The sequence below is a fragment of the Crocuta crocuta genome, unplaced genomic scaffold (genome assembly GCF_008692635.1).
Source record: "Crocuta crocuta isolate KB4526 unplaced genomic scaffold, BGI_CrCroc_1.0 scaffold96, whole genome shotgun sequence".
NCBI lineage: Eukaryota > Metazoa > Chordata > Mammalia > Carnivora > Hyaenidae > Crocuta > Crocuta crocuta.
Window position 1 is genome coordinate 871500 of NW_027531522.1, and position 18256 is coordinate 889755.

The 18256-nt window shown below is 37.7% G+C and overlaps 1 protein-coding gene across 1 annotated transcript in view; it reads right to left on the reverse strand.

The window, feature by feature from the left end:
• Window positions 1–18256, reverse strand: part of MYO3A (myosin IIIA) — a 230212-nt gene that overhangs the window by 65796 nt on the left and 146160 nt on the right. The window contains exons 20-22 of the mRNA XM_077772437.1: window positions 8063–8216; window positions 6409–6497; window positions 3269–3398 (exon numbers count right to left, since the gene is read on the reverse strand). Coding sequence (XP_077628563.1) covers window positions 3269–3398; window positions 6409–6497; window positions 8063–8216 — 373 coding nt within the window. The remainder of the gene's footprint in view (window positions 1–3268; window positions 3399–6408; window positions 6498–8062; window positions 8217–18256) is intronic.

Sequence of the window (18256 nt, forward strand, 5' to 3'; positions counted from 1 at the left end):
ATACATGAAGCAAAAGCTGATAGGAATGAAAGAAAAAATAGATAAATTGACAATTATAATCATATATTTCAAAACTCCTCTCTCAGGAACTGGTAGAACCAGGAGAGAGGAAACCAGTAAGGATACAGAAGATTTGAGCATTGACCAATACTATCAACCAACCTGACCTAATTGACATTTATATATCTCTCCATGCAACACCGTGGAATACACATTATTTTCAAGTGTAAATGAAACATAAAACAAGGTAGACCATATTCTAGGCCATAAAATATATCTCATTAAATTTAAAAGGATTAAATCATACAAATAATGCATTCTGAGCACTATGGAATTAAATGAGAAGGCCACAACACAAAGATATGAAAAATACCAATATTTTTAGAATTTAAGTACTCACAAATAATCCATATAAGTACTTATATTAGAAAAGAAGAAATGCTTTCTTAAATCAATGATCTAAGTTCTCAACTTAGAAACTAGAAAAAGAAGACAAAATAAAACCCAAAGTAAACAGAGGAAAGGAAACAAAAATGACAAAAACCACAAAGAAAGAAAGAAGGAAAGAAAGAAAGAGGGATCAACAAAATAGAAAGCAAAGCCAATGAAAATCAACAAAACTATATACTATAATGCTGGTTCTTTGAGAAGATCAATAAAATTGATAAAATCTCTAGAAAATCTATCACGAATAAAGTGAAAGATGATATAAAAGACCCAGATCAGGAACGAGAGAGCTGATAAAAGTTCAAGATCTACAGATATTAAAGGATAATAAGGGAACATTATAATCAACTTTATGTCCATAAATATGACTACATAGATGAAACAAATTTCATAAGAGACACAACCTACTATAAAGCTCATTTAAAAAATATCCTTATGTCTGTTAAAAAAATTTGGGGCACCTGGGTGACTCAGTTGGTTAAGCGTCCAACGTCAGCTCAGGTCATGATCTCATGGTTTGTGGGTTTGAGCCCTGTGTTGGGCTCTGTGCCGACAGCCAGCTCAAAGCCTGGAGCTTACTTCAGACTCTGAGTCTCCCTCTCTCTCCGACCCTCCCCTGCTCACGCTGTCTCTCTCTCTCTCAGAAAAAAAAAAAAAAAACCAAAACCCAAAAAACTTACATCTGTTAAAAAATTTGATTGAATTTGTAGTTAAAAACCTCACCAAAACCCTTCAGATGGCTTCACTGGTGAATTCTACAAAGGAATTTAGAAATAAATAATACTCTTCCTGAAAACCGAAGAGGAAGCAATACTTCTCAATTCATTCTATGAGGCCAGTATTACTCTGATCCCAAAATTAGAAAAAAATTATAAGAAAAATATAGCCCAATATCCCTCATGAACATAGATGCAAACATTCTTAATAAAATGTTAGCAAATTGAATCTAGCAATAACATAAAAGTCCAATGTATTGTGACCTTGTCAGGTTTTTCCCAGGAATAAAAAGTTGGTATAACATTTAAAAAATCAATCAATATATTGATTTATACTATATTTACAAATTAAAAAATAAATGAATGATCATCTCAATAGATGCAGAAAAATCATCTGACAAAATTTAAACAGGCATACCTGAGAAGTAATCAGAAAACTAGGAATGGAAAGAACTTCCTCCTCCTGATAAAGGACATCTACGAAAAACCTACAGCTAACATCATATTTACTGGGGAAAAACTGCATGCTTTCTCTCTGAGATCAGGAATAAGGCTAGAATGTTCACTCTTACTACTTGTATTCAATATTGCATTGGTGATTTTACCCAGGGCACCCAGGCAAGATGAAGACAAAAACTGAACAGAATGCAGAAGAAAGGGCAAACTCTTTTTTCATAATGACATGAACATCTACACTGATGATCTTTAGATCATTCTACATAGAATTTACAAAAAAAGCTACTCTAATAAATGAGTCTAGCAACATTGTAGGGCAAAAGATCAATACAGAAAAATCAACTGGATTTCTATATACTAGCAACAAACAGAATTTGAATTAAAAATTACCATTTATAATAGCATAAACTCTAATATACTAGCAAAGCTCACACACTGAAAACTACAAAATATCGTGGAGAGAAATTAAGGAAGACTTAAATAAATGGAGAGCTATGTTGTGCTCCCTGATTGGAAGACTTTCTAACATTGTAACCCAAAAATTTCTATAGGATGATCCAATATGGCCGTTATTAAGGACTGAATAGTATCCCTCCAAAATTAATATGTTGAATTCATAACCCTAATCCTCAATATTGTGAAGATATCACTTAGCCTGAAATTAATCTATAGCTACAGGTACATCCCAACCAAAGTCTCACCAGGATTTGGGGTAGAAATTGACAAGCTTATTCTAAAATTTATATGGAAAAGCAAAGAAATTATAATTGCCTTGACAACTGTGAAAAAGAACAAAGTTGGGTAGTTTATACTACCTGATTTCAATTACTTTTTATAACGTTACAGTAATCAAGAAGTGTAGTATCAGTGATACACAACAGAAAGTCCAGAAATAGATCTCTATGTATATAGTCAATCAATTTTCAACAGGCTGTCCAAGCAATTTGATGGGGGAAAGAACAATCTTTTCAACAAATGGTGCTAGAACAACTGAATAGGGGTCAGGAGGAGTGGTGGGAAAGATTACGGAGTCACAAGGAAATATCATCGGGGGTGATGAATACAGTTTTGGTTTTACTGGTGTTTATGTATGTCAAAACGTCATTGTGTTTTACTATCTAAACATATGCTATTTATTGTATGTCAGTTATACCTCAATAAAGCCATCAAAAAGAAATGCAAAATAATAAAACAAAATCCAAGACATATAAACAACCTAAACCACATTTTTACCTACTTAAAAGCAAATGCAAGCATGTCTATGGATGTAAGTTTTTAATCAATAAGGCAAAGCTCACTAAATCTGTAGAGCCTTAAAGTACCACCCAAAAGTTACCCAGTCCTGAAACAGATGTGGTTTTGAACCGTTCAGAGATCAACATATTCTTCTAGTGAGTAGCTAAAATACCATCATTTTTTTCTGGCTAAATGCTTCAAACACTTACTTTAATGCAAACCTAGTTTGTTTCCATTCATTTTTACATTTTCTTCAGACAATGTGGACAGGAGATATTAATAAATGTGTATTTAGTGAGCTGAAAACAAACCAACATAAAAAATGGAGGATTATACTCATGAAAATCACAGTCAGAAACTACTTGATTGGGCCTGAAGAACCTTCTCAGTTAAAGGAAACTGCCTTAGCTTACCTGTTTTTGTGAGAGGGTGACTGACCAATTGCCGAATTACGCTGTTTTCGGATGATCTCAAAAGCAGCACAATATCAGTTGGAAGAGTGTCTCTATTTTTAGCTAAGAACCCACTTGCGTTATAGAGGACCTGTTGATAAAGTATGTTATCATCAGTGTCACAACCAATGTCATCATCATTGTCATCAGCAGCAGCAGCAGCAGCAGCAGCAGCCAAATCATCAGCTGGTGTTTACTGAGAATTTCCTCTGTGCTGAGCAACAAGTATACAAAGATTTATAAAGGTAATTCATTACAATTTGGTTGGAAAAGCAAATTTCTCCAAGTTTACACTATATTTTGTGAGAGAAAAATTTGTGTCTTGGTGATTTTATTTGGGTTGAAATGATAAAAGAGGTTTGATTCCCCTTATTTCTTATGTTAGAAATTTGGTGTGTTTCCTTTGTCTGTTTAGAGTGTTGGGGTGCATAAAGAAAACACCCTGTGGCCACCAAGGCATTCTCATTTTTATGAAACTTGATTGATGTGCAATGAATTGGCCATGATAGTTTTTTTTTTTCTCTCTCAGTAGTAGTGTGGTCTAAGTACTCTATGAGTGTTTCTGGCACTTCTAAATAATTTCAAGACTGTCTAAGATCAATGTAACCTAAAGATTTCTGTAGGATGACCCAGTATGACTGTTGTTATGTCCCTCCAAAATTAGTATGTTGAATTTCTAACCCCAAATGTGATTGTATTGGATAAGGTCTTTATGGAGATAACTAACATTAAATGCGGTCATAAGGGTGAGCCCCTAATCCTATAAGACTGGTGTCCTTGTAAGAAGAGGAAGACACACCAGAAATCTCTCATTCTCTCCCCACATGTACAGAGAGAAGAGGCCACATGAGGACTCCACAAGAAGACAGCCATCTGCAAGCCAGGAAGAGAAGCCTCACCAGATAGCAACCTTGCTGGTTCCTTGATCTTGGCCTTCTAGCCTCCAGGACTTGAGAAAATACATTTCTGTTGTCTAAGCTACCCATCCTGTGATATTTTGTTAAGGCAGCCCAAACAGACTAATAAAGCTGTTAAAAACAACTGGATAAAATGATCATGAGAAATTTTTTCTTAATTTTTAAATTTTTATTTATATTTTTATATATAGAGAGAATGCGAGTGGGGAGAGGAACAGAGGGAGTCAGGGAGAGTCTTAAGCAGGCTCCATGCGCAGTGTGGAGCCCAATGCAGGGCTTGATCCCACAACCCCGGGATCATGACCTGAGCCAAAATCAAGAGTCAGACACTCAACCAACTGAGCCACCCTGGCACCCCAATCATAGGAAATTCTTAATGGATGTTTAAAAAAAGGCTTATTGGGGCGCCTGGGTGGCTTAGTCGGTTAAGCGTCTGACTCTCGCTTAGGTCATGATCTCGCGGTTCGTGGGTTCGAGCCCCGCGTCGGGCTCTGTGCTGACTGCCAGCTCGGAGCCTGGAGCCTGTTTCAGTCTGTGACTCCCTCTCTCTCTGACCCTCCCCTGCTCACGCTGTCTCTCTCTCTCCTAGAAATAAATAAAACATTAAAAAAAAAAAAAAAGGCTTATTTGGGGGGCGTCTGGGTGGCTCAGTCGGTTAAGCATCCGACTTTGGCTCAGGTCATGATCTCACGGTTCGTGAGTTCAAGCCCCGTGTCGGGGTCTGTGCTGACAGCTAGCTCAGAGCCTGGAGCCTGTTTCAGATTCTGTGTCTCCCTCTCTCTCTGACTCTCCCCTGTTCATGCTGTCTCTCTCTCTCTCAGAAATAAATAAAACATAAGAAAAATTTTAAAAAAGGCTTTTTTTGGAAAATCATATGCTCAACCTCATGGGAGAGATTATAACTATAATATTTAAGGTAGATTTGTTTCAGTGACAAAAGTCTGGAATATTGAAGTCTGTGGAATAGGTAAGTTGGTCAGAGAAAGAGACATATCATATGTTTTCATTCATATGTGGAACTTGAGAAACTTAACAGAAGACCATGGGGGAAGGAAACGGGAAAAATAGCTACAAACAGGGAGGGAGGGAGGCAAACTATAAGAGATTATTAAATACAGAGAACAAACTAGAGTTGATGGAGGTGGGGGAGAGGGGAAAGTGGGTGATGGGCATTGAGGAGGACACCTGTTGGGATGAGCACTGGGCATTGTATGTAAGCAATGAATCACGGGAATCTACCCCTAAAACCAAGAGCACTCTGTATACACTGTATGTTAGCCAATTTGACAATAAATTATATAAAATAAATAGATAGATAGATAGATAGATAGATAGATAGATAGATAGATAGATAGAGAAGACCTAGTAGACCTGAATCTTCCAGGTTCTGTGTTATTTTTCTCATTCTATGCATTCGTTCTTCATTTTAACATCTTCTCAGTCCTCCATATTTGCAACATTATTGTGAGGGAATGCCCTGCTATTTTCTGCAGAAGGGAAATAGAGCATTCTCTGAGTATAGGACAATGTATCTGAGGTCTGCTCTGGTGTGGGAAGGATATCCATCAACGCATAAACACCCATCCACTGAACGGTCCAGTCCATTAGTCAATCCCACCTAGGCTAGCTCCATTATCTGACCACAATTCCAACCTGGCACTTTCTCCTATTGGGAGGGACGAGGGACAAAGGCTGCAGGGGAGAGAGGGAAGCACCTCACATTTGAAAAAGGCAGTTGATAGAAAAGGCTGTCAGCTCTCATTAAAAGAAGGAAAAAGTAGGTTCCCATTGCCAGCCAATGTCACCCAAAGCCAGATCTTAGGATTAGAAAGATGGGGGCTTTGAAGCTCGTCTCTTTCTTTTCTTTCTTATTTTCCCTAAGTTTCTTAATACAAATTCCTCTAGAAAAACTATAATATTGTGTTTGTCAACTAGGAGAAGGATTTTTTTTTTAACCTTTGCAGGATATATGCTAGGGGTAGGTGCCCTGGAGTGGGTGTGGCTGGCAGTGGAATGGACAGATCATGGGAGGCTGGAGCACAGAGTCAGGGCCAGATTGGGGCAGAAACAAATGGCTATCTGGTTATAACCATGTAAATATTTTGGGCCATAATTTTCACGTTCATCACTATTATGTGATGAAAGACTAAGAGAAACTCAGTCCTAATTCTTCAAAGTTCTTACCTTTCCTGCAAAATGGTGAATTCCAAAACTAAGTTCCATTCTTTTGGGCCTCCAGAAGTACTGTGATTTCAGGTTACCTTCAAATTTTTCTATAGAAAAAAAAGTTCAATTCCAATATCAAGCCATGTAAGAAGAGATCCTCGAAAAATACTGATTGATAGAACCATCTCTTTCATCATAAAATGGACAATGTGCAGTGAAAAAAATAATTTCACATAGCTGCCAAATTCAGATTTGGGATATGAATGGTGAAGCAAAACTCAACATCATGAATTTAACCATTCTATTATGATTTAGAGCAGTTCTTAAACCTTAGTAAGCATCGGAATTCCCTGGAGGGCCTATTAAAACACAAAGCTCTGACTTAGAAGGTCTGGGAGTGGAGGGAACCCAAGAAGTCACATTTCTACCAAGTTCCCAGGTGATACTGATGTTCTTGGTCTGGGGACCACATTTTGTGACCCATGGGTAGAGAGGAAAGATCTTTGAGATTAACTGATCAAAGAAGTTTGTGAAACCCAGTTTGATGTGAAGCGATGAGTTTAGGAATCTGGCATTCTGCTCTCCTTTCTATTAGAGGAGCTGTAAGCTGTTATTGGTTACACAGGAAAAATGTAGGATCATAAAGGCAGTTACATCCCTTTAACAATTTTGCCATCTTCAGAGAACTTTTTATGCCATGTCCTAGAAGGGACATTTTAAAAATCAAGTGATTGCTATGAAATAATTTTTCCCACAACTTTGGGGTTGTTTTTCATTAGTATTGTCATGAGTATTGTCCAATTAGAGGAGAGAATAAGCCCATCAGTGAGTCAGCAGCAGGCAACATCACAGACTTAACCATAAGAAACAGGGTCTATTACCGAAAATAAATGAGAGAAAATGTGAATCCAAATTTTCGGCAAATATTTATTAAACTTAGTCAATGTCTCCTTCTAATAGGGAATACGGTGTTTCCACATTTAAAAAAATATTTTTTACCTGAACAAGCTAAAGATATTTTTTTGACCTCAGGAGTAAGACTTTTAATTTTAACCATTTTTAGATGATAATCTTTTAAATCTAGGAAACCTATCTGTGCCTTCTCAAACAGAAAAAAATGAATGTTTATGCTTTCTTTGATGACCCAGGATTATTATGAATATTTATTAACATACTGCAATTTAGAGATTATTAAGGTATTTGAGGCTATTTGCCTGTAATAGACAAGTGACCGGAACATCACAGACAAATGCATTTCCTCCCCATTAGGTGTCTCTTCGAATTATAGAGCTGGCCCTTTGCCCTGCCCTCTAATTTCCAATTAGGTGCTGGATGATTTCTTTTTTGTGTGTGTGTGTGTGGCGGCGGGGGGGTGCTGGATAATTTTTAAAGTTATTTCAAACACAAGATCCTGTAATTGGAGCTCTACCATAACCTAAGGAGAAGTCCAATATCCAAACTTGGTTAATTCATCATTAAATATTTCACCCTATTTCACCCTAAACATTCACTGGTCTAGATATTAGATACAAAGCCTCTTCTTTAATTACACATGCAGGCTTTGTAATAGCTGTTTTCTCCCAGATAATGAAACAACATTCTTTTGAAGTCATTGATAGCATTACGTGACTACAGCACAAAACTATGCAAACATATTGGATTTAAAACTCACCTACAAGAGTCTGGTCGGTGGCCTTGGGAAATCTACTTTCTTCATCGAGTAGAGACAGTAGACCCATTGGCTTCTGCAGAAACATATCTAGGAGGGGCCGGTTATCTTCATATTCAATAACTCTGGCATTAACATCCTCATTTAGGTATTCATTCTGTAACAGGACATGATTCATAGAAAAAACTCACTAAAAATTTTGAAAATGATATGTATCTTGACAGTAATTACCCAAAACTCTATTTTACACATATTATAATAAATTGCTTCCTATGACATTGCCCTTAAAGTGAGGGTATCATTTTATTTTTCTTTCCCCAAAGTTCATTAAAGGCAGCACTGATTCAGTAATGCAAGAGAATATGTTGTTAATGAGCAGTAGTAAAGGTATGCTCCCAAACTTATAGAATATCAATTAGGCATATCTTAGAGTCATATGTCCTCTTAATGAAACCTTTTATTTAGTTTCAGGAATGGCTCTCTCAAGAACATTTACTTAACTTCTCAGTCACGATGACATTTACATTGTTAGTAGGGTGGACATCTGTGACTCACAGGAACCAAAGGATTGAGAACCAAGAACATCTGGGTTCATATCTGGGCTTTGTTTCTTAGCTAGCTGTATAATCCTTTGGATTTTTTTTTCACTCTATTAGCTCCCACTGTCTCATTTACTAAATGGAGATAACAACATCTATCTAACAAAGTAAAAATATCTGGTACATTAATAACCAGTTGCTGTGGAGTATACTAGAAGATGCATAAAATAAAAACAAATGAATAACCATTACTGTAAAGATTGTGGTGCCAGAACAACATGGTGGCTGATGATCTATTTTACAAAAGGGACATGACGAACTACGCTGTCACTCCATTTCTATGACTTTGTCCTCACACTGTGCCCCTACCCCAGTGCCACAGTCTGTAAGAGGACATATATAACCTCTGCACAACAACACATAGGGATGCACACCTGCCCGGCACTCACTAGTTCTTAGGTGATAAAGCAACTGTCACTGGGAAGTGTATCAAATGACTCCTGACTTGGGCAGAATACTCTACACCATTCACAAATTACAGTGACTGGACATTTTCATTATTATTTTAATATATTCTTTAATTCATGAAATATTTTCCATAAACATCTTATGATAAGGCACAGTGAAGGGTGATAAAGAGATGTTTAACACAAACTCCCTGTCCTCAGTGGATTTAAAATATAACTTGAGTGATAAGGTTAGTAAATAAATACTCAAAATGGAAGGTAGCATATAATAGATAAATGATATGTACAATGTACTACCATAAGGAGTTCAGAGAAAGATAACTTATTTCCGGCAACTTCATGGAGGAATTTAATTTAGCCAATGACAGGTGGGGCATTTGATAAGCCAAAACCTTGAATCAGTATTTTGGAGCCTTATGAAATTGAAATCTCATTTCAAGGGTGTCACCCGGAAAAATAAATGTATACTTTAAAGTAAGACAAAATCTAATATGTAAAAATTAGGCAGTGCCCATTGGCCTAAAAGGTAGATGACCTGAAAGTCATTTAGTTAATCCAGTACATAAAAATGGAAAACAATGTCTAAAAGTTTCACAGGTTTTTCATTTGAAGGTAACCTTGGGAGCAACATACAGACCCAGAATGACTTTACCAGTAGACACATTAGGCTGACAGCCTATTACAGCTTAAATGGCAACTGCAAAGTTCAAAAGAGGTTTTGTGTGTTTTGTACAGAAAGCACATAAGGTTAAGATCTAAATCACTGCATTTGTCATTTCTATTTGCCTGTGTCAAAATCCAGGGAATGCTTTCCTGGCAGGTCATACAGAGCAGAGATGAGCAACTTGGAAAACAATGGGCTCCCCTTGAAGACAGTAGTTAGTGTTATGGACTCTGGGCAAGCCAGTGAAGAAAACACGCTATCACTCAGGATTCATGCAGCATTTTTAGTAAAGTGATCATGCCTAAAACAACAGAATATATATTTTTATAGCAGTTATGACCTCAAAATACTTAAGTTGTTTTTGAGCCTACGTGGATAAATGAAGCTAATGTAACTCTTCACAAAGTCCTCTGCTATGCCCTGTATGTTACAAATATTCAAAGCAGAAGTAGTTATTAACTGCAACAAACTGTTTAGCATATATAATCTCCACTGTTCAATGGCCCAAGTTCCTTTTTGAGAAGGGCAGATGAATAATTATTTAAGTATAAATCAAGAAGAGAGGGAAATGAGAAGACTGGGATTAGGATGCCTCATGCCTGAGTCAAGTTCTTGCTGGTTTTTCATTGAGTTTTTAGTGTGAGCTGTGAAAATGTCACAGTGGCAAGAAAGCCCATGGAAGGTGCCCCCCTCCCCATAGCTTTGGCCTAGACAGCATGCTTTAGTGTCACTACGGAACAGATTCTCCATGACTAAATGGAGTCCTCAATCCCCTCAGCCCCAGCTCAGCCCCACACAGCAGCATGGAAGACTGGCTGCCATAGGCTGAGAGGCTACACGTTTTCCTGTGGCTTCTAAGGTAGGTAGGAATGTTAGCATAGACCTCTCGTCATAGATTGTGACAGAAGTGACACCTCCTCAGAGAGCCCTTCCCCCATTGCCCAGACTAATTCAGCAACCCTCCCTTCCTCAGCTGGTCACTCTCTATCCCTGTCACCTTGTTTTAAATTGTTTCAAAGTATTTCTAGCATTTTTACTGTTTATTATTCTCCCTGTCTCATTAGAATGGGAATTCCAAGAAAATAAGCACTTTTACTTACCTTTGTATTATTCACTTCCATATCTACAGAGACCAGGGCACGGTAAATAGATAACTATGTGTTAAGGATTGAACTGTATCCCCCAGTTCCCCAATTCATATGTTAAAGCCCTAATATCCAACATGACTGCTTTTGGAGATATGGACATGAAAGAGGTAATTAAGGTTAAATGAGGTCATAAGGGCAAGGCCCAAATCCCATAGGACTGGTGTTTTTTATTTTTTTAAATATTTATTGTTGAGAGAAAGAGAGAGAGACAGAGCATGAGTGGAGGAGGGGCGGAGGGGTGGTGGTGGTGCGGGTAGACAGAATACAAAGCAGGCTCCAGGATCTGAGCTGTCAGCACAGAGCAGGATGCAGGGCTCAAACTCCCCAACCACGAGATCATGACCTGAGTTGAAGTCAGGCACTTGACCGACTGAGTCACCCAGGTGCCCCAGGATTGGTGTTCTTATATGAAGAGGAAAAGACCCCTGGAGGAGACTGCACATAGTCAAGGGCATGTGCGATCACAGGAAGAAGACAGTCTGCAAGTGCAGGAGACAGGCCTCAGGAGAGACCAAACCTGTCCCTGCTTTGATCTTAGACTTCTAGCCTCCAGAACTGTGAGGAAATAAACTTCTATTGTTGAAGCTCCCCAGTCTGTGATATTTTATGGCAGCTCCAACAAATGAATACAATGAGCTTTTTTTCCTTTTGTCAAAAGTTGTTTTGAAAAGCTGTTTTCCAGACAGAGGACGATTGGGCTGAAAATAATAAACCATGTGTGTGTGGGTAATCCTTAGCTTTTGATTATAAATGTGCTCATATAAAATTTAAATTATGGAAGGGCACCTGGGTAGCTCAGTTGGTTAAGCGTCCAACTCCGGCTCAGGTCATGATCTCATGGCTTGTGAGTTCATGCCTTGCGTTGGGCTCTGAGATAACAGCTCAGAGTCAGGAGCCTGTTTCGGATTCTGTCTCCCTCTCCCTCTCCTCCTCTGCCACTTGTGCTCTGTGTCTGTCTCTCAAAAATAAATAAACGTTAAAAAAATTATTAAAAATATTTAAAATATGGAAACACCTTAATGGGGTCTTAATGACCTCAAAATTCACACACAAATTCATCTCCTTTAAATATTGTCTTACCATTTAGTAGAATCTTTTCAATTTTTTCCTAGGCATAATATTTTTAATAACAAAAATCATACTATTTATTCAATTTTAATTTTATTTCCTTCGACAAAATGGAATGGAATAATTTCACAAAATGTACTTAANGCCCAATGAAGGGCTCGAACCCACGGAATGTGAGATCATGACCTGAGCTGAAGTTGGATGCTCAACCGACTGAGCCAACCAGGCACCTCAATTTATTTTTATTTTTAAAGTAATCTCTATAACCAACATGGGACGTGAAATCATGACCCCAAGATCAAGAATCGCAAGTACCACCAGCAGCCACCCAGGTGCCCCCTTTTATCTATTTTAAAGAGTGCTCTGATGTATATTTTTGTGCACCAAGCTTTTCTATATTTTGGATTTTGTCTTTAGGACAGACTAGCTAATCAACTAGTGTGAATATTTTACAGGCTCCATATGTGCACTTCTAGACTGATTTTTTTTTTCAAGCTTGCAGCAACGTGCTTTCTAATCAGCACTGCATACATACTCCTATCTTGCTGCATCCTCACCAGCACTGAATAGTCTCATTAAATTTTTTTCTGATATATTTGAGAGGTGAAAATGACAGCGTATTACAGTCTCAGGTCTTGTGTTCATGTCTTTAACCCATTTTGAGTTGATTTTTGTATACAGTGTGAGATAGGAGTCTGGTTTCAGTCTTTTGTATATGGCTTCCCAATTTTCCTAGCACGGCTTATTAAAGAGACAATCCTTTCCCCACTGTGAATTCTTGGGACCCTGGTCAAAAATCAATTGACCATCTATGCTTGGGTTCATTTCTGGGCTATGTTGTTCCACTGGCTTATGTGCCTGTTTTTATGCCAAAACCACACTGTTTTGGTTACTATGCCCTGTAATGTAGTTAGAAATCAGGATGTGTGGTGTCTCCAGTTTTGTTCTTTAAGACTGCTTTGGTCTTTGAGGTTTGGTGGTTCCATACAAATTTGAGAATTGTTTGCTCTATTTCTGTGAAAAATGTCATCAGAATTTTGTTAGGGACTGTACTATATCTATAAATTGCTTTGGGCATTTTAACAATACTAATTCTTCCATTTATTTGTGTCTCCTACAATTCCTTTCCTCAGTGTATTACAGTTCACAGTTTACAGATCTTCCTTAAATTTATTCCTAAATATTTTCTTCTTTTTGATGCTATTATGTAGGACTGTTATCTTAATTTCTCTCTGATAGAGGGTTGTTAGTGTACAGAAATGGAGCTGACTCTTCTATATAGTTTTGTATTCTGCAACTTTACTGAGTTTATTAGTTCTAACAATTTTTTCTGATGGAGTATTTGGGTTCTCTACATATAATTTCATGTCATCTGCAAACATAAACAATTTTACTTCTTCCTTTCCAATTTGAATGCCTTTTTATTTATTTTTTGCTTGTCTAATTGCTCTGGCTAGAAATTCCAATATATTGTTCAAAAAAGTGGTGAAAGCAGGCATCCTGTCTTATTCCTAATCATATAGGAAAATCGTTCAGCTTTTCACCTTTCAGTATGTTAGGTGTGGGTTTGGCCTTTATTCTGCTGAGATACGTCCCCTCTCTACCCACTTTGTTGAGACTTAAATTTTTTTTTAACATTTATTTATTTTTAAGAGACAGAGAGAGACAGAGCATGAGCAGAGGGGCAGAGAGAGACGGAGACAGAATCTAAAGCAAGGTTCAGGCTCTGATCTGTCATCACAGAGCCCGATGCAGGGCTCAAACCCACAATCTGTGGGATCTTGACCTGAGCTGAAGTCAGACGTTTAACTGACTGAACCACCCATGTGCCCCTAGTGAGACTTTTTATCATGAACGAAGTTACATTTTATCAAAAGCTTCTTTCTGCTTCATTGTGTTAATATGGCATATCACATTAATGATTTGTGTGCCTGGAATAAATCCCACTTGATTATGGTGTATGATAGTTTTAATGTATTGTAAGGTTTGGTTTGCTAATATGTTGTTGAAGATTTTTGCATCTCTGGTTCATCAGGGATGTTGGTCTGCAATTTTCTTTTCTCATTGTGTCCTTGGCTGGCTTTGGCATCAGGGTAATCATTGCCTCATAAAGTAAGTTTGAAGTTTCTATCTCTTTTATTTTTTGAAAGTTTGAGAAGAATTGGTATTCTTAAGTGTTGGGTAGAATTCACCAGTGAAGCCATATGGTCCTGGACTTTTTTTTGCTAGGAGATTTTTGATTACTGATTCAATCTCTTTACTAGCAATTGGCTTGGTGATATTTTCTATTTATCATTCTGTATTGGTAGGTGGTATGTTTCTAAGAATTCTTCCATTTCTTCCATGTTTTCCATTTTGTTGGTGTATAACTGTTCATAGTAGTCTCTTATGATCCTTTGTATTTCTGTGGTATAAGCTAGCTGTAATGTTTTCTTGTTTCATTTCTGATTCTATTTGAGTCAGTACTCTGTTTTTTTTCTTGATTAGTCTAGCTAAAGGTTTGTCAATTTTATTTATCTTAAAAAATACAGCTCCTCATTTCATTTTTCTTTTCTATTGTCTTTTGAGTCTATTTCATTTATTTCTGCTCTGAACTTTCTTATTTCCTTCCTTTTAACTTTGGGCTTAGCTTGTTTCTTCTTCTATTTCATTGAGGTATCAAGTTATATTTGTTTACTTGAGATCTGTCTTTTTTCTTAATTATGTGTTTATGGTTACAAACTTCCCCCTTAGAGCTGCCTTTGCTGCATCCCATAAGTTTAAATTTCCACATATTTGTGAGGTGCCTTGGTTGAGCGTCCAACTTTGGCTTAGGTCATGATCTTGCAGTTTGTGAGTTTGAGCCCTGTGTCTGGCTCTGTGCTGACAGCTCAGAGCCTGGAACCTACTTCGGATTCTGTGTCTCCCTCTCTCTCTCTGCCCCTCCCCTGCTCATGCTCTGTCTCTCTCTGTGTCAAAAATAAATAAACATTAAAAAAATTAAATTACTACATATTTGTAAAGACAGACTTCATCAGCATGTAAAGATAAGTCCTACCTACGCACCCCTCCCCAAAGCATCACCGCATCATTTTACTGTGGGAGAATACTTTCTACTGCCATCTGATAGATTTATCTAAGTATTAAGTTTCAAAAAGATTTTCCTGAAATCACCAAGGTTTCCATCAAGGTTTGGCTCATATGGTATTTTTCTTTTATAAAAGATGGGGATACACAGCAACAGGGTACGTTCAAGTCTTTCACTGAATTTATGCCTATGAAATGAAGTCATATGCCTCTCGTGTAGGTGGGTCAATCATTCAACACTGCTCTGCAGTTTCACATATTTTAGATTCTACAAATATTTTAACAACTGGGATAAATGATCCTCAATATTTATTCTCTTGTGTTTGCTGTTTGGAAGCCACAAATCAACTATCTTTTATTTTTATAAGCACAGTCCACTTGATGTGGGATGGTGTTAAGAATTCACCTAGGTTTGTGGCACTCTGAATAGATCATTGTAGAGGATGCCACATACCGGCATTCCTTAAGCATTCATGGAGCACCTATTATGTGTATGTTTAAGAGTAGGTGGGCTTGGGGAAGGTAGAAAGAAAGATAAAAAGGTAGAGTCCTGTCCTTTAGGGCACAGCAAAGAAAGTCTGTCTGCCTTTCCATTCTAAACCTGAAGTCATGGCCTAGGAATCTTTGCTGGTGCCATATGTTCTTTTTCAGTTGTTCCATTTGTTCTATATCTTTCTTGTTAGGTGGTTTCTGCTTCCTCTGGTGTCACAGTCTCTATTACCACTTCTGTCTGCCTTGGTGCTACTGTTCTTTCTAGTTTCCTTCTTCACGGCCTTGTATGAATGTCCCTTGGCTTTTAATGTGAAAGATTGCCTCTCTCTACCTCTCTCTCTTTTCCTTCCTTCCTCCCTCTTCTTCCCTTTCTTTCAAATCAATGGAACACCCTTTTCTGCATGAGAGATTATCTTGTTGGGTCCCTGGTTCTTCTCAACTTTGCTTAGTTGTTTGTTTGTGAGAAAAACCCCAGGTACATATCAGAAGAGCCAGATTTTCGTCCTGGCTTTGTTTAACCAGGCTGTGACTTCGAGCAAGTCATAAGGACTCATTTTTATCTGTGAAATATAGACGATTTACTTAGGTTTCTTCTGGTTCCAACATTTCAAAATGCCCAAGCTGCCTGAACGTGTTGTGAAACATACTGAACAGATACATAAACATTCTGTTAACAGGACATTTGCAAGGGGAAAGAAGCCACATAAACACATTTATTCCCTGATGTCTGCCTTTTAGTAAAAGCATTCCTACTCACCAACTGCTCACATGAGTGTATACAATTATGGAAACATAAATAATAGTAAATTATCAAACATTGCCCACAGTGAAAAGAAACCATTGAGAAGAAGTTACTCATTCTAAGAAAAACATTTTCAGGGCTGAAAATCTAGGATTTAGGGTGCTCTCACTATTCAAGATGAGGTTTTTTTTCATAGTGAAAAAAGAAACTGCCACTTTTCATTTTGAATTAAGTTCAAACTTAAAAAGTTGCAAGGACAGTACAAAGAACCCCAGGTAATCTTTCCCCAGATTTTCTAGTTAATATTTTACATTTACTTTCTCATTTGCTATCTTTCTACATATCCATAGTAGTTTAGTAATAACATTTTACTGAAGTTGGTAAATATTTTTAAATACTAAGAATGAAGAAAACAAGGTGGTTATATGCATGTTGTAAAACCTACACTCTTGATGTAAGATAATTATGATTTGAAATATATTTCCTCCTGTACTTAAAATTTTTTTTTAATGTTTATTTATTCCTGAAAGAGAGAGAGAAACAAGCAGGGGAAGGGCAGAGAGAGGGAGACACAAAATCCAAAGCAGATTCCAGGCTCTGAGCTGTCAGCACAGAGCCTAACCCAGGATGAACTTCGAGATCATGACCTGAGCGGAAGTCAGACGCCCAGTGACCAATGGACTTGAGCCCCCCAGGCACCCCACCTCCTGTACTTCCTATTCAAAGCTGATATCAATGATCCTGTTGATTCTTTTGGTAAAGTTAATGGCAAGCCACAAGGAATGTTATCATCATTAACTTGAGAAGACACAGGTCACTGATTTAGAATTTGACAAGTAACCTAATGAAAGTATGGTAGATAATTTGTTAAAAAAATATACTTATTTTATTTTATGTGTATTTAATGAACTTTGGAGGTAAAAGTTTTAAATTGTGCTTTCTAGAGCAGCTTCTTTTTTCAGAAAGAAGAGGAAACAATGTATATTAAGATGAGTATTCTAACGTAGTCACCTTTTGTATATAAACCTATCCTTGAAAACTCCTCAAAAGCCATAAAAAATCTTAGAAATTTATATTCTACTGACAGATAATGGCTTAGGATAAGGAGAAATTTCAATTAGGAATCCAGAAATGGAGTTTTTCATAGACCAAGATCTCTGTCAACTTGAACTATTTTTCCTTTACTGTCATGTTTAAACACTTACCAAAAATTTTTATTTCAGCCTGTCAACAGTATTCTCTAATCTCACATGTAGAAAACTACAGCAGGGGCACCTGGGTGGTTCAGTCAGTTAAGCATCCAAATTCGGCTCAGGTCATGATCTCAGTTTGTGAGTTTGAGCTCACCATTGGGCTCTGTGCTGACAGCTCAGAGCCTGGAACCTGCTTTGGATTCAGTGTCTCCCTCTCTCTCTCTCCCTCCCCTGCTCATGCTCTCTCTCTCTGTCTGTCAATAATAAATAACTCTTAAAAATTAAAAAAAGTAGAAAACTACAGCAATTGAATGGATCTAACCTCCTAGTTATATATTTCTTTCAAAATTACTTTTTGTCATAATGAAAGTTTTTATTTAAAAATTTTTAATGTTTATTTATTTCTAAGGGGGAAGAGGGGCAGAGAGAGAGGGAGACAGAGAATCTGAAGCAGGCTCCCTGCTGTCAGTGCAGAGCCTGGGGCTTGAACCCATGAAATGTGAGATCACGAGCCAAAGTTGGACCCTCCACTGACGGAGCCACCCAGGCGCTCCTTAATGAAAACGTTGTTTTAAAAATATTTTAAAATAAGTACCACAAATCCCCACACCACATTAAAGGTGTTGACCCAGCGTCTCTGATGAAAGAGAAACACACTGTGTGCACCACGGGGTATAAAGTGAGGGATGAGGGGGACACGGGAACCCAAGAGGCTGCCTGGCAAGAGCAGAGGGAGAGGACCAGATGTTCATGGCTGGGATCCGCTGGAGGGATGTTCCACACGTATCCAATCACTTGGATGCCAACTTCCACCCTCA